The 11953-nt window shown below is 43.5% G+C and overlaps 1 protein-coding gene across 1 annotated transcript in view; it reads left to right on the forward strand.

Annotated features, from left to right (window-relative positions):
- Positions 1-8439, forward strand: part of PHLPP1 (PH domain and leucine rich repeat protein phosphatase 1) — a 141901-nt gene extending 133462 nt beyond the window's left edge. The window contains exons 14-17 of the mRNA XM_030511187.1: positions 809-913; positions 1863-2057; positions 4205-4433; positions 6366-8439. Coding sequence (XP_030367047.1) covers positions 809-913; positions 1863-2057; positions 4205-4433; positions 6366-7487 — 1651 coding nt within the window. The 3' untranslated portion in view covers positions 7488-8439. The remainder of the gene's footprint in view (positions 1-808; positions 914-1862; positions 2058-4204; positions 4434-6365) is intronic.
- Positions 8440-11953: the final 3514 nt, after the last annotated feature.

An 11953-nucleotide genomic window follows, 5' to 3' on the forward strand; every position in this document is an offset into this window, starting at 1 on the left:
CTCTCCCCAGCAAAGTAGGGCTGTGAAGAGAAGGGTATAAACAGGGAGGGCTGGGCCCTTTTTAAATCTTTACTGTGCTCTGTGAGATATTTGAAGCTTAGGCTAAAGGCTATGTTGGTAGTAAATTGGAGGGTAGAGGATCAAGGGCCTAAGTAAAAATTGGCCTGCACAACTGGGGAAGAGAGAAGGGCTGTGCCCGCTGTCAGGACCGCAGGCTGGCTCTTGCAGGGTGGTGCAGGACTAGGATGGAGCAAATTTGTTTTGTGGGCATTTTCATGGAAGGCTGTTATTACACATTGCTACTTCTAAATAATTAAATATTTTCCATCCTTCCCCCCTTTCTGTCTCTCCACCATATAGGGGATGGTGTGGGTCGTACAGGAGGTTTCATTTGGGTACAGTGAAAAGAGCCCAGAGACTTGTTAAAATGGGTAGGAGAGATGTATAATTGAAAAAATCACACCCCTGTACTGGCTTTCATCAAGCTAGTGACAAATTTGCCTTGTGTTTCTACTGGGCCAGGTTTGAAACAAATAGCTCAGGGGTGAGGGCAGGGAAAGAAAAGCTGGCTAAGTAAAACAATGCAGCTTGACACCCTCATAGAGACTCAGTTTTTTACTGCTTTTTTGTTCTTTGTATACAGACATTTAAAAGTAACCACTTTGGATGTCCTGCTTCATTTTCTTTTATTAAATGTATTGCATTAAGAACTGGGAGGGGGGGGAAAAGGTGTTATCTTCGCATTTTAAGCTGGGTCATCTCAGCGCTTCAATCCATTGCATCTTTCCCCTCTCCTTTTTCCCTGTAGCAATATCCGTTGCTTCAAGATCGACCAGCCCTCGGCCGGTGATGCTTCAGGAGCGCCGGCAGTGTGGAGTCACGGTTACACAGAAGCATCAGGCGTCAAGAACAAGTACGACCTGGCGTGGTTTTTGTTACACGACCGTCATCCTAGCAGCAGAGCGCCTCTGTGCTCATGATACAAAGAAACCCTTTTTTTCAGTGAAAGTTTTGGGGAGATTTTGGACGTCACAAAGGCAGGGGCCATGCCATGACTCTATATTTGTGTACTGGGCCCCTGGCTAGCTCTCTACTTTGGTCTTTATTAGGGAAGTTGCTAAGATACGAGTGTAGCCGACACATTTTGTCTATGCAAGACTCCGGTACTTGCAAAAGATCTGAGTGTTTAAAAGCATTTTCCTCTTTGCAAAGCTTCTTTATCTTCAACCAAAGGATGTTTACCAAGCAAATCAGAGATACTAAAAGAAGAGGCAGAATGGCCAAAACTCTGAATATTCATAGTGTGCAGAGCTCCTGTGACTAAGGCAGCACTTGACAAATAATGTACCAAGAGTCTGCTAGTCTCTGTGTTGCTGGCAATGTGATGAATCTTTCTTTGTTCCTCAAATACCTTTTTAGAAATCTTCTGCTACCTCGGTTTCCGTAGCAAGTGCCAGCATGCCTTTACGTACCGTTAAGGGGTAACTTGGTCATTGGCATGTTAAATCACAAGGATGGCTTTTGGGGGAGCAAGTGCAGTTTAAACTGATGTTATTTCAGAGATACTTTTCCCTCTTTTTCTGCAAATAAGAGAGTTGTTCACATGCTGAAAAGGAGGAAGAAGCATTAGAGCTTGACTTGAACTACCAGTGTAGTTCTCTCCACATCTTAGCTTAGTTCTCTCCACTGTGATGGGCCTGACTCTTCTCCACAGCTCAGAAAGCAGTCCTGAAATGCATATGAACAGAGGTGGTTGAAACTAGCTCTCAGACTGGGCTGCATCTCTCTGGTCAGACTGACAAGATGAGAAACTAGTAGTAGGTAACAACCTTGATGTTCTCCTGTTTTGGTTTTTTCACTAGGCTGTGTGTGGCAGCACTTTCAGCCAATAACTTCTGCGACAACCGGGAGGCACTTTATGGTGTTTTTGATGGTGACCGCAACGTGGAAGTGCCGTATCTGCTGCAGTGCACAATGAGCGACATTTTAGCAGAAGAGCTGCAGAAAACAAAGAATGAGGAGGAATACATGATCAACACTTTCATCGTTATGCAGAGGTGAGTCTTAGATTTGAAGCCTCTTCTATCTTGTGTATGCTCACTGGGCAGTTTATTCATTTTCAGGTCAGACACCTGCTCTTGCTTCAGAAAAAATGCAAGGCGGGGGGAAAAAGCCTTGGGGTCTGGCTGTGGTGCTTTATTTTATTGCTGGTTTGGGGAATATTGCCCTCTGTTCCTTCTGGGTGTGGGGAGAAAAACTTCAACACCTCCCCACCCAAACAAAAACAAAACAAACCACCTGCAAAGTTACTAAGTGGTGGGTGGAGGTTTACTTCTTTCTGGTATCTTCTTTAAGTCTTACAATTCACAGTTGCTGTAACCAAGTCAGTAGTATGAATCTCTTCGTCGTGTTTTAAACTTCCTTATTGTTACTGGCTGCAAAGCCTGGGCTCATCCTTTCTGTTTTTCTGTATCAATTCAGGTTATTTAAGGCTACACAAATATTTAAAACATGTAGTCTGACTCCTTATAAATGTCTGTATGCTGTCATCCCTTTCACCTTAGAATATTACTTGAGCATGGACCTATCCAAAGAGATTGTGATATGGTAGCTGTGAGTATAATAGTAGCTCTTTGTAGTGGTTTGGAAACCTGCGTGCGTGCCGCTCTTGACAGAAGAAGAAATTGTGCCTGGGGAGACACCAAGTGAAGCAGTATGAAGGGAATTGAACAAAGGAGAACGAAGAGGTCAGGGAAACAAAGGAGAAAGCAAATAAGTAGCTTAGAGGCTGAGGAAATGGATCAAGTTAAAAGTAGCATTGCTTATTGTGGAATTGCTGTACCTTCAGAAAGGAAAAATACTGAAGTTCTAGTATCAGGAAAGATCAGAAGCAGTAGGGTGGTACTGAACCTAACAAACACAAGAGAGAAATGCTTCCTTCCCGTAATTGCTTATAACAGTGCCTCAGACCGGTAGCTGCGAAGGTGGTTGCTGTATACTTAAAATATTCAAACATAATAACAAATTTGAGTATCAAGAGTACTTATTAAGTGGTTTTGTTTACTACTAATGCAGTTTCACAGGAATGTGGCTTTCCTACAAAAAATTGCTGATTTTTTTGGTTGTTTTTCTTTTTGGTTTCAAGTCAAAATAAGCTAACCGCTTCTTTGGAGAAATAGCATTCATTCCACTTGCATTTAATCATTCATTGAGGATTATTACAGATGATATGCAACACTCCTGAAGTGGATTTTTAAAAAAGAAAATAAAGAAGCACATTGAAGCTTGGTTTCAAATTTAATTGTGCTTTCTCTCCCCAGATTTTGAATTAAAAGTTCTTGCCAGCTATACCTAGCCTTAATACAAATTTTAATAACCTCTGTAATTTCCTTTCTAATTGCTGTAATTCCTAATTACTATAGGAAATACTGGGATACCGGAAAGGATGGATGTTTTTTCACAATCTAGTATTGAAATGAGTTTACATTCTAATGGCAGGACTCTGAAAACTTCAGTTTTATCCATAGATTTTAATTTTTTTTTCCCACTATAACTCCTGTTAAACCAGCAGGCTTAAATATTTCAGAGAACCTATTTAACAGGTGTGCCTTCTTATAACAGAGTTAACAGCCGCTCTGCTTTTTTGGTCATCATTTGATACTTTAAGAGTATTATTCTGAAGACATCACAAAGCAGTGAACCTCTGCTTTCTGGTTTTGCTCCAAAATAGAGTTTTTACAGTTAGAATTACTATTTTCATAATAAAATCTGTAGCTTCAGAAGTCAGAAAAACAGCTGGATAATATGAACCCCATTTTTAAGCTCTACCTGTATTAAATTAATAGTCCTCAGTACTTTCCTGATCCTCTCCATTTCCCTCAGTCTGACCTTTAAAACAGTGTGTTTAAGATGTAGAGGAAGACACCTGTGCAACTCTTAAAAGTGCAAATTTTGTTGTTCTAAAATTGAGCAGATTTGAGTATCCACATATGTGTAAATAACCCCTTGCCTGAGAGTTGCACGTGTCTCTGCACTGCTGCAGTAGTGTCACAGTCTTCAGTGGAGACTTTTGTTTCTGTCCCAGTGATCCAATAGAGTCAATGCACCGAGTGCTTGTGGTTGCAGAACAGCGGCTGTTTCTCCATAGTACCCGTAACACTTGTTTTCCAATTAAAGGACAATCACTGTTTTGTTTAAATTCCAGGAAACTTGGAACAGCTGGACAAAAACTTGGAGGCTCTGCTGTGCTTTGCCATATAAAACATGATCCCATGGACCCTGGTGGATGCTTCACGCTAACCTCGGCAAATGTGGGGAAGTGCCAAACCGTTCTCTGCCGGAATGGGAAACCTCTGCCTTTGTCCAGGTGTTACGTGATGAGTTGTGAAGAAGAGCTGAAGAGGATTAAGCAGCATAAGGCCATTATCACAGAGGTTAGAGAAAAGTTAGGGACTGTTGCAGCTTGCAACTTCCTTGGAGAGCAATGCACAGCAGTGCATGAAATTACATGTTGTTATTAGTAAACCTCTAAGAGGTAGTGTTAATGGTACAGATTCTAGAGTTGCACTTTTCCTTTCAAGGTGATTTATATCATGCAATCAAGTTATTGTGTGATAAAGTTGCTTTTCCATCCCATTGCCGTGCTGGATTTTGGTTAGCTTCAGAGAGTGAGCAGCTGTGAGCATGTTGCACTAAAACAGGAAAGCAGACACCCTCTTCCTCATGGGGAGAGGAATTGCTGTGTTGGAGCTGTCATGAAGAGCCTCTGCAATTGAAAAGGATGACAGGGCAGAGCACTTGGAGCAATGCTGTCCTTCCCTTAGGAGGCTCCTTGCTTCTGGCAGGCTGAATTTGCTTTCTGAGCTCCTGCATTCCCAGAGCTGTCCTTTGATGGGCAACTGTCAAAGAGAGCACTTGCCCAAAGGAAACCTCTTCCTGTGCTCAGCTGAACCATGAGAAAGAAGACTTATTTGTTCCCTTCTTACAAGCTTGAAGCCACAGCTGTCAGTTTTACTTTGCCCTGTGTGACACATGCACAGGAATAGATAAATATTGAATCCTCCTAATGGTGGAGGAAAGGGCAGAAAACTCACTCCTGTATGCCCGTGAGCAGGGTGTGCGTGTGGTGGGGAGGTGGAATAAGTCATGTGCCTATTGATCGAGCCAGGGAAAGGTGGCAACTGGGATCTCAAACGTGACAAGTTGGGAGTCACTCCAACATAGTGTGCATCTCTGAGGCACGCTTGTTGTAGAGGAAAGGGGAAATTTCTGTGCTGAATCTGAAGATGACTCACTGATTTCATGCATAAGTTAATGGCTTATCACTGCTGTCAGCCTTCTAATGGGGAAGTTAACAAGGTTTTTTTTTTCTTCCGAGTGGTTTTAAAGGGGAAGCTTTTTTTAGTCTTAATTCACATCTCTGTGGTTATCTGCTTTATAATAACCACTGCAGTCATCAGCTGGACCAAATGAGTGTAAATCTTCACATTTGTTGTTCTTCTCAAACACGCAATTAGCAGGATGCAGCTATCCCTAGCAAGCTGACAGATAGCCAGGCTTGCTGATCAGACACTTGCACTGCTTGTTCTGAGAGCTTGGATTCTAACCAGGACAGGATCCTGGGATTTGGACGCGCATGGGATTTACTTCTCAAATACATCAATTTTTACTGATGTTTTCCCTTCAGATACTACTCCTCCTCCCCTTGGAAATGTCATGTCTAAGTGGGAATGTAGTAAGTAATTGGGGCATGTAAAACATTTCACTACAACTCAGCAGACTGAGAAATGCAGACTTGCTCTGTGCTGCATTTGACTTGCATGCTTCATTTAAAGTCTTTTTGTTTTGGTTTTTTTCTAAATGAACTTTTGTTTCTGAAGTGATGAGCCAGGATGAAACCTACGAATGCTACAGCTGCAGGAGAAGAGTCATAATTGAATGACCTGCCCCTGTATCAAATGGAGCTGTGTGTGGCGTTGCCTTGTATAAAGCCAGATATCGTGGGTGGAGGAGGGATAAGTCTGACTCACTGGTAAAACATTAGTCCAGTTGGCTCTCGCAGCTGCGGGAGCGGAATAGATGGCTCTTTGTTGCAGACTTCGGCTTCGTTGGTCTATGCATAGGTGATGCTGATGATAAATCAATAGGGTGTAGGAGGTGTGGTGCAGGATTGCAAACCAGCCATTGCCGTGTTCTAATCCCAGCTCTGTTACCTCCTTGCAAGTCACTTTGCTTTTCAGTCATCTTGTCTGTAAATGGCAGTGTTGGGATTATGCAATAACAACCATCAGTAAAACACAAGGAGATGCAGGTGCTGTGTATCCTTGTCTGCTTTGTTCCCAATTTCCTGTCCTTTCTAATTTCAGGATGGCAAAGTGAATGGTGTGACGGATTCAACAAGAATCTTGGGGTACACCTTCCTTCACCCGAGTGTTGTGCCGCGTCCTCACGTCCAGTCCATCACCTTAACTCCGCAAGATGAATTCTTCATTCTGGGGAGCAAGGGGCTGTGGGACAGCCTCTCGATGGATGAAGCAGTGGAGGCAGTCAGAAACGTGCCTGATGCGCTGGCAGCCGCGAAGAAGCTTTGCACTTTGGCCCAGAGTTACGGCTGCAACGACAGTATCAGCGCTGTCGTGGTTCAGCTCAACGTGACGGAGGACAGCTTCTGCTGCTGTGAACTTAATGGAGTCCCACCCCCTAGCCCAGGCATTTTCCCCCAGTCTGTCAATGTGGTCATCAAGGACAGGCCAACAGATGCGCTTGGGATGCCATCTTCCAGCAGCGGCATGGCTTCGGAGATCAGCAGCGAGATCTCCACCTCTGAAATGAGCAGTGAGGTGGGGTCCACAGCATCCGACGAGCCTCCGCAGGTAGCCATGAACGAGAACAGCCCAGCCTACCCCGGGGAGCAGCGCTGCATGCTGCACCCTGTCTGCCTGTCCAATTCTTTCCAGCGGCAGCTCTCCAGCGCCACCTTCTCCAGCGCCTTCTCCGACAACGGCCTGGACAGTGACGATGAGGAGCCGATTGAGGGGGTGTTCACCAATGGCAGCCGCGTGGAAGTGGAGGTGGACATCCACTGCAGCCGAGCGAAGGAGAAGCAGCTCCTCCAAGTGCCGGTGGAAGCCAGCGACGAAGGTATCGTCATCAGTGCCAATGAAGACGAGCCCGGCCTTCCCAGGAAGGCTGAATATTCTGCCACGGGCACAATAGGGCGCCGGCGGGGCAACGGTTCTGTGGCTCCACAAGAGAGGAGCCATAACTTAATTGAAGTTGCAACAGATGCGCCGCTCAGAAAAACAGGGGGCTACTTCGCTGCTCCAGCACAGCCCGATCCCGATGACCAGTTTATCATCCCACCAGAGCTTGAAGAAGAAGTCAAGGAGATTATGAAGCAGCACCAGGAACAGCAACAACAGCAGCAGCAGCAGCAGCGGCAGTATCCGATGGACCACCTGGCAGACTATTACGACACACCACTATGACCCACTCTATTCACTGCTCAGAAATAAACTAACAAACAAGGAGACTTGAGTGCGGGACCCAGTGGGCTCGCATTACAGCAGGGGTTTTCCTTATCCTTTTCCTTTATATACTTCCTTTTCCTTATCCTGCCACTACAGATAACTGCAGCTTTTCAGTTTGTTAGGTTTAATATTCATTGACTTTCTTCTAGAGACGCTTGACCAGTAAAGTTTAAAATAGTTAACCTTCCCTTAACATATCATGTGTAAAAACAAAAAACAAAAAATAATAAAAAAAATAATAAAAAGGTTTAATATATTGCTGAGAAACAGATGATGATGTAATATTTTTTAAAATGGCTTGTTTGTTTTGTTTGAAAAGCAGGGCAGTAGCCAGTGCTAAATGATTTAAGTAATATTGTAATACTGTATTTCTTTGAGAGAAAAGGCTTTTTTTGGTCTTGAAAATGATAGACATTTGTAGAATATGGAGACTAACTCCTAGGAGTTGCTTTACTCTTTCAGGTGACTTAAGTCACTGAGATTCACTAATTTTCTCTGAGAGAACAGTTGATTGGGGAATTCCTGTAAATAGCTCAGTGTTGTATAGTGATGCTTACATGTTTTGTAGCCTTGGCATTAAGGACACAACCTGAAAAATTGACCTTTTTTCTTAAGCGACTCTTTGGGCCATGGTCATTAAGCGTAACGGACTGAGTGGCTGTGTACAAGTTAGCTAGAGCTGAGGTGGTGTAGACCATTTAAAGAAAAACCCACTTTTTCCTCTGGTCTCTCGCTTTCCTTACTTTTACAGACACGTTTTGTTTGTGTTCCTTACTGCTGCCACAACCAGCATGATTGTATAGAGCTCATTTGCTGTAGAACATTTACATACCAAGAGTTATATTAAAGCCGAATGCACAAATGAACATGTCATAATTTTTGTTATAATAAATATGAAATTTACACCTGATGTCTGCTTCTATGTCTGGATAGCTGAGCAGCAGCTTTCAAACAGTAGCTTGCTGTTGTTCATCAGCGTGCTGCTCAGTTTAAACCAAGAAGTGTGGAAACTTCTTCAGCTCGATCGCATTTTTACACTAACTGCAGAAGCTCACATGTACTTCTAGAATTTAAAGGCCGTGCAAAATGGCCTTTAAAAGATACAAAACAACTCTCTGAGGAATTGACTTGTTTCTCTTTTTCTTTCTCAGTACTAATTCAGCACTATTGATTTGCCCTTTGCCACAGTATTGACAATGCCACAAGACCGAAGATGAGTGGTGCTCTGGCTCTGTCCCACTGGGACCAAGTAACTCAAGATAGAAATGATGAAGAAGGGATAATGTAAGCTAAGAAAAGAGAAAAAAACAAATCAAACCATTGGGTGCGGAGAGAAGAGGGGAAAATAGAAGGTGGAAAAGTGAAATAAAGCTTCCTACATAAACTCAGAATTGCTCGAATGCGTTGAATGAACATGAGTTCAATGGCGGTGTGACTTTGGTTACAAAAGGGCATTTTTGTGATTGCTGTGGGAAAGGAGCGACACCCTTTTCCATTATTTCCTCTAACCAACTGCTCCATTTTACTTGTCACACTTTACAAAGCTGAATTAGTGTGTGATCATGACAATGTGTTGCTCCTGCTTGACGTTTGGTCTGTATTTTGGGAGAGAATTGTGGTAATAGGCTGTTATCCATAGGGTGAAATAGCCAAGTTAGGACAAGATTGCTGTTAACAAGAAATTTGGGGTTTCTTTTCCTTAAATAATAACAGCAGAGGAGCAAACATGAAAATACCTGGTTTGGTAAATGTTTGTAGCGCTGTCCAATGTAGATCTAGAAGATTGTACTTAATTGTAATTTGAGCTTCAAAATATCTCTTTTCTTAAACCTCATTAAATAATGTATTTAAACAAAAAGTTTATGGCTTACTGGCTAGTAACTCTTAGGTGTTCCTTGGTAAACCATTTGTGTATTTCAAATTTTGTTGAATGATTCATTTTCCTTGGTGTCCTTGGAGATAGTTATCTTTTTTTAATTCTGTTTAGATGTTGCTTGAGGCTGAAGGTGGTGACTACCATGGCCTAGGCAAATGAGTACAAGTGTAGAGTTTCCTGAGGAAGCTGGAAAACCCTCTGTACCTTAAAAAGAAAAAGGCCATTCTCTTCCATGTAACACCCACTGCTAGCAGAGGACTAACCTTGCTGCTGCCTGTGGTCTCTAGTTGCGCTAAGGTGCCTCTGGTATGCTGCAGAAGGGTTACTCCGGAGAGAGGAGCAGAGGTCAGAGTAGCAGTGGATGAGGAACCATTAGGTGTGAGCTAAACTTTGGCCCAGAGCTGAGAATTGCCTCTCCCCGCTGTGCCCCTTTCTCGTGTGAATAGGAGTACATGCACACAGGCTTCATGAAGACTTTCCCTTCCCTTCGTTTAAGGGACAGACTCCAGGAACTTGTGGCTTTTGCAGCTTATAGGCAATAGTGCTGTTTCTCTTTATGCCCTTACCTTGAAGCATGGATGGTCAAAACTGGCAGCCCACCAAAGCCTGCCCCTTTCAGCGTGGTACCTGCTGTAAAGTTAATGATGGCATTTGGAGTCGGGGCTTCTGCAGCATCAAAGTGACAGGATTTTGGCTGAGGACCTGTACCCTTTGGGTTCCTGATCTGCCTAAAGACGTTTGTGGTAGTAACCTGTCTTAACAAGTCATAAGGAAAAAGATTGATGCACTCATAGGGGCCACTTCATTCCTCTGCTGGGATTTCCATAACGTGCTGAACTAGATCCATAGGGTGGATGGCTGGGAGCATCTTTGGAAAGTTCAGCGTTTATTTTTAAACAAGGGCAAAGGGTATTTTGTTCTGGCTTTAAACTGGAACTTGGAAAACAAGGTACAGTTGTTGCAACTCATGACTTCTCTGGACATCGCTGTCCTCTTTCACGGAAGGGGGTTAGCATGTTCTCATCTCGTGAGGACGGAAGCTGAAGTCATTGGTTTAATCTAGGTGCATACGTGATTTTATGATTGTGTGCACAGTATATTTTACACAATTTTGACCTACTGAGAATTATCTGACTCAAACAGAGAAGTGGATTTGTTTGCAGAAGTTGACAGCTGTACTGCGAGCAAAGGTTGGGGCCTAAACAGAAAGGAAGGCTTTCAAGTGGGGAAAACAGAGAGCTGTATTACATTTATAATCAAACCTTTCTTGTCCTTTGAAACTTGCTGATTGATAGCCATATCTGAGACAAGCAGAAATGTGTGAACAGGAGGTGGTAGATGGCTGGTGGCAGAAAGATGAACATATTTACATTATTTCCTGGAAGATAACTTCCATTGGGAAGCTAAGATGGTATTGAGAAGTAACCGAGTTGCTTATGTGCTGATATATGTGAGCCTTTTTTGTGGCATAAGGTCCTTTTTCTTGCTTTCTGCCATAGTGCTCTAACATAATGCATTTTGTTGTTCATGGATAACCTGTTGGCATTCTGCTTGTGCATTCCGCGTGTGGCACCATGGTCTTCTTGTTGGTAACCAGTGCCATGGTGGCACTGCGGTCCTCTGGCTTACTGCTCTTCACATGCACCTTTTCCATGTCCATGTTGTCTCCCACACTATGAGAGAATGTGCTGCTACCGCAGTGCCCTGTATGCTACCCTTTAAGTAGCCTCTTTGTAGCCACTGTGCTTACAAACCATATGCAGAATTTTCTAGGAAATTGTACATGTTTCTTTTTTGAAGGATAATTTTGATACTTGGGAAGCACATCCCCATGGGGGTGGGTGTGAATGAAGTGTCACGCACACCTTTGGAGGTAGTTTCTGCATCCCTGCCCCAGTCATGATGGTATCTTTTGGGTTCAGCCTTGCAGGTCTGGGTTTGCAAATGTTCAGTTGGGTGGGTTGGTTGGGATAACCTTGTGAACAGTTTACAGATCTGGGGCACAGAAGGGCTTGAACTGATTCAAGCAGAGCAGTACGATTCAAAGGAGTAAACAGAACAGTAACTTTAGCCTGAGCAGCCTCATTTCCCTGGACACTGCCTGTTGTCAATGCAGAGATGAGCTTTTCTAAGAGGAGGAGGCACTCAAGTCCTCAGGCAGCTTTCAGCAGTGCTGTAGGGTTGGGTCTCTCTGTGCTTTGGCTGCAGGGGGAGCCGTGGGGACAGAAGTTGGTAAAAAAACATATTTTTTGGGCTCAGCTGGAGCCCGGATGTCTTGGTGTCTGTTAAACGACTCTATGCTTTACTTCTTCTGCTTTACTGTCCTGCTTTGTTAATTCAATTGACTTGCTTCAGAGCCAATTCAATCCAATTCAGTGCACTATTGTTGGATTAATCGATTTCTTACTGATTTTTTTGACATGCATGCTTGCACTCCTTGCAGTGCGGATTTCACGGAGTGCTGCATCAACCAAGCTGTTCCTCTTGATTGCTTGCATTGTGGTGAGGGGGTATGCTATGTCCTTCACTGAAGGTGTAAGTGGTCAAA

The sequence above is a fragment of the Strigops habroptila genome, chromosome 1 (assembly GCF_004027225.2).
Source record: "Strigops habroptila isolate Jane chromosome 1, bStrHab1.2.pri, whole genome shotgun sequence".
In the NCBI taxonomy this organism is placed as follows: Eukaryota; Metazoa; Chordata; class Aves; order Psittaciformes; family Psittacidae; genus Strigops; species Strigops habroptila.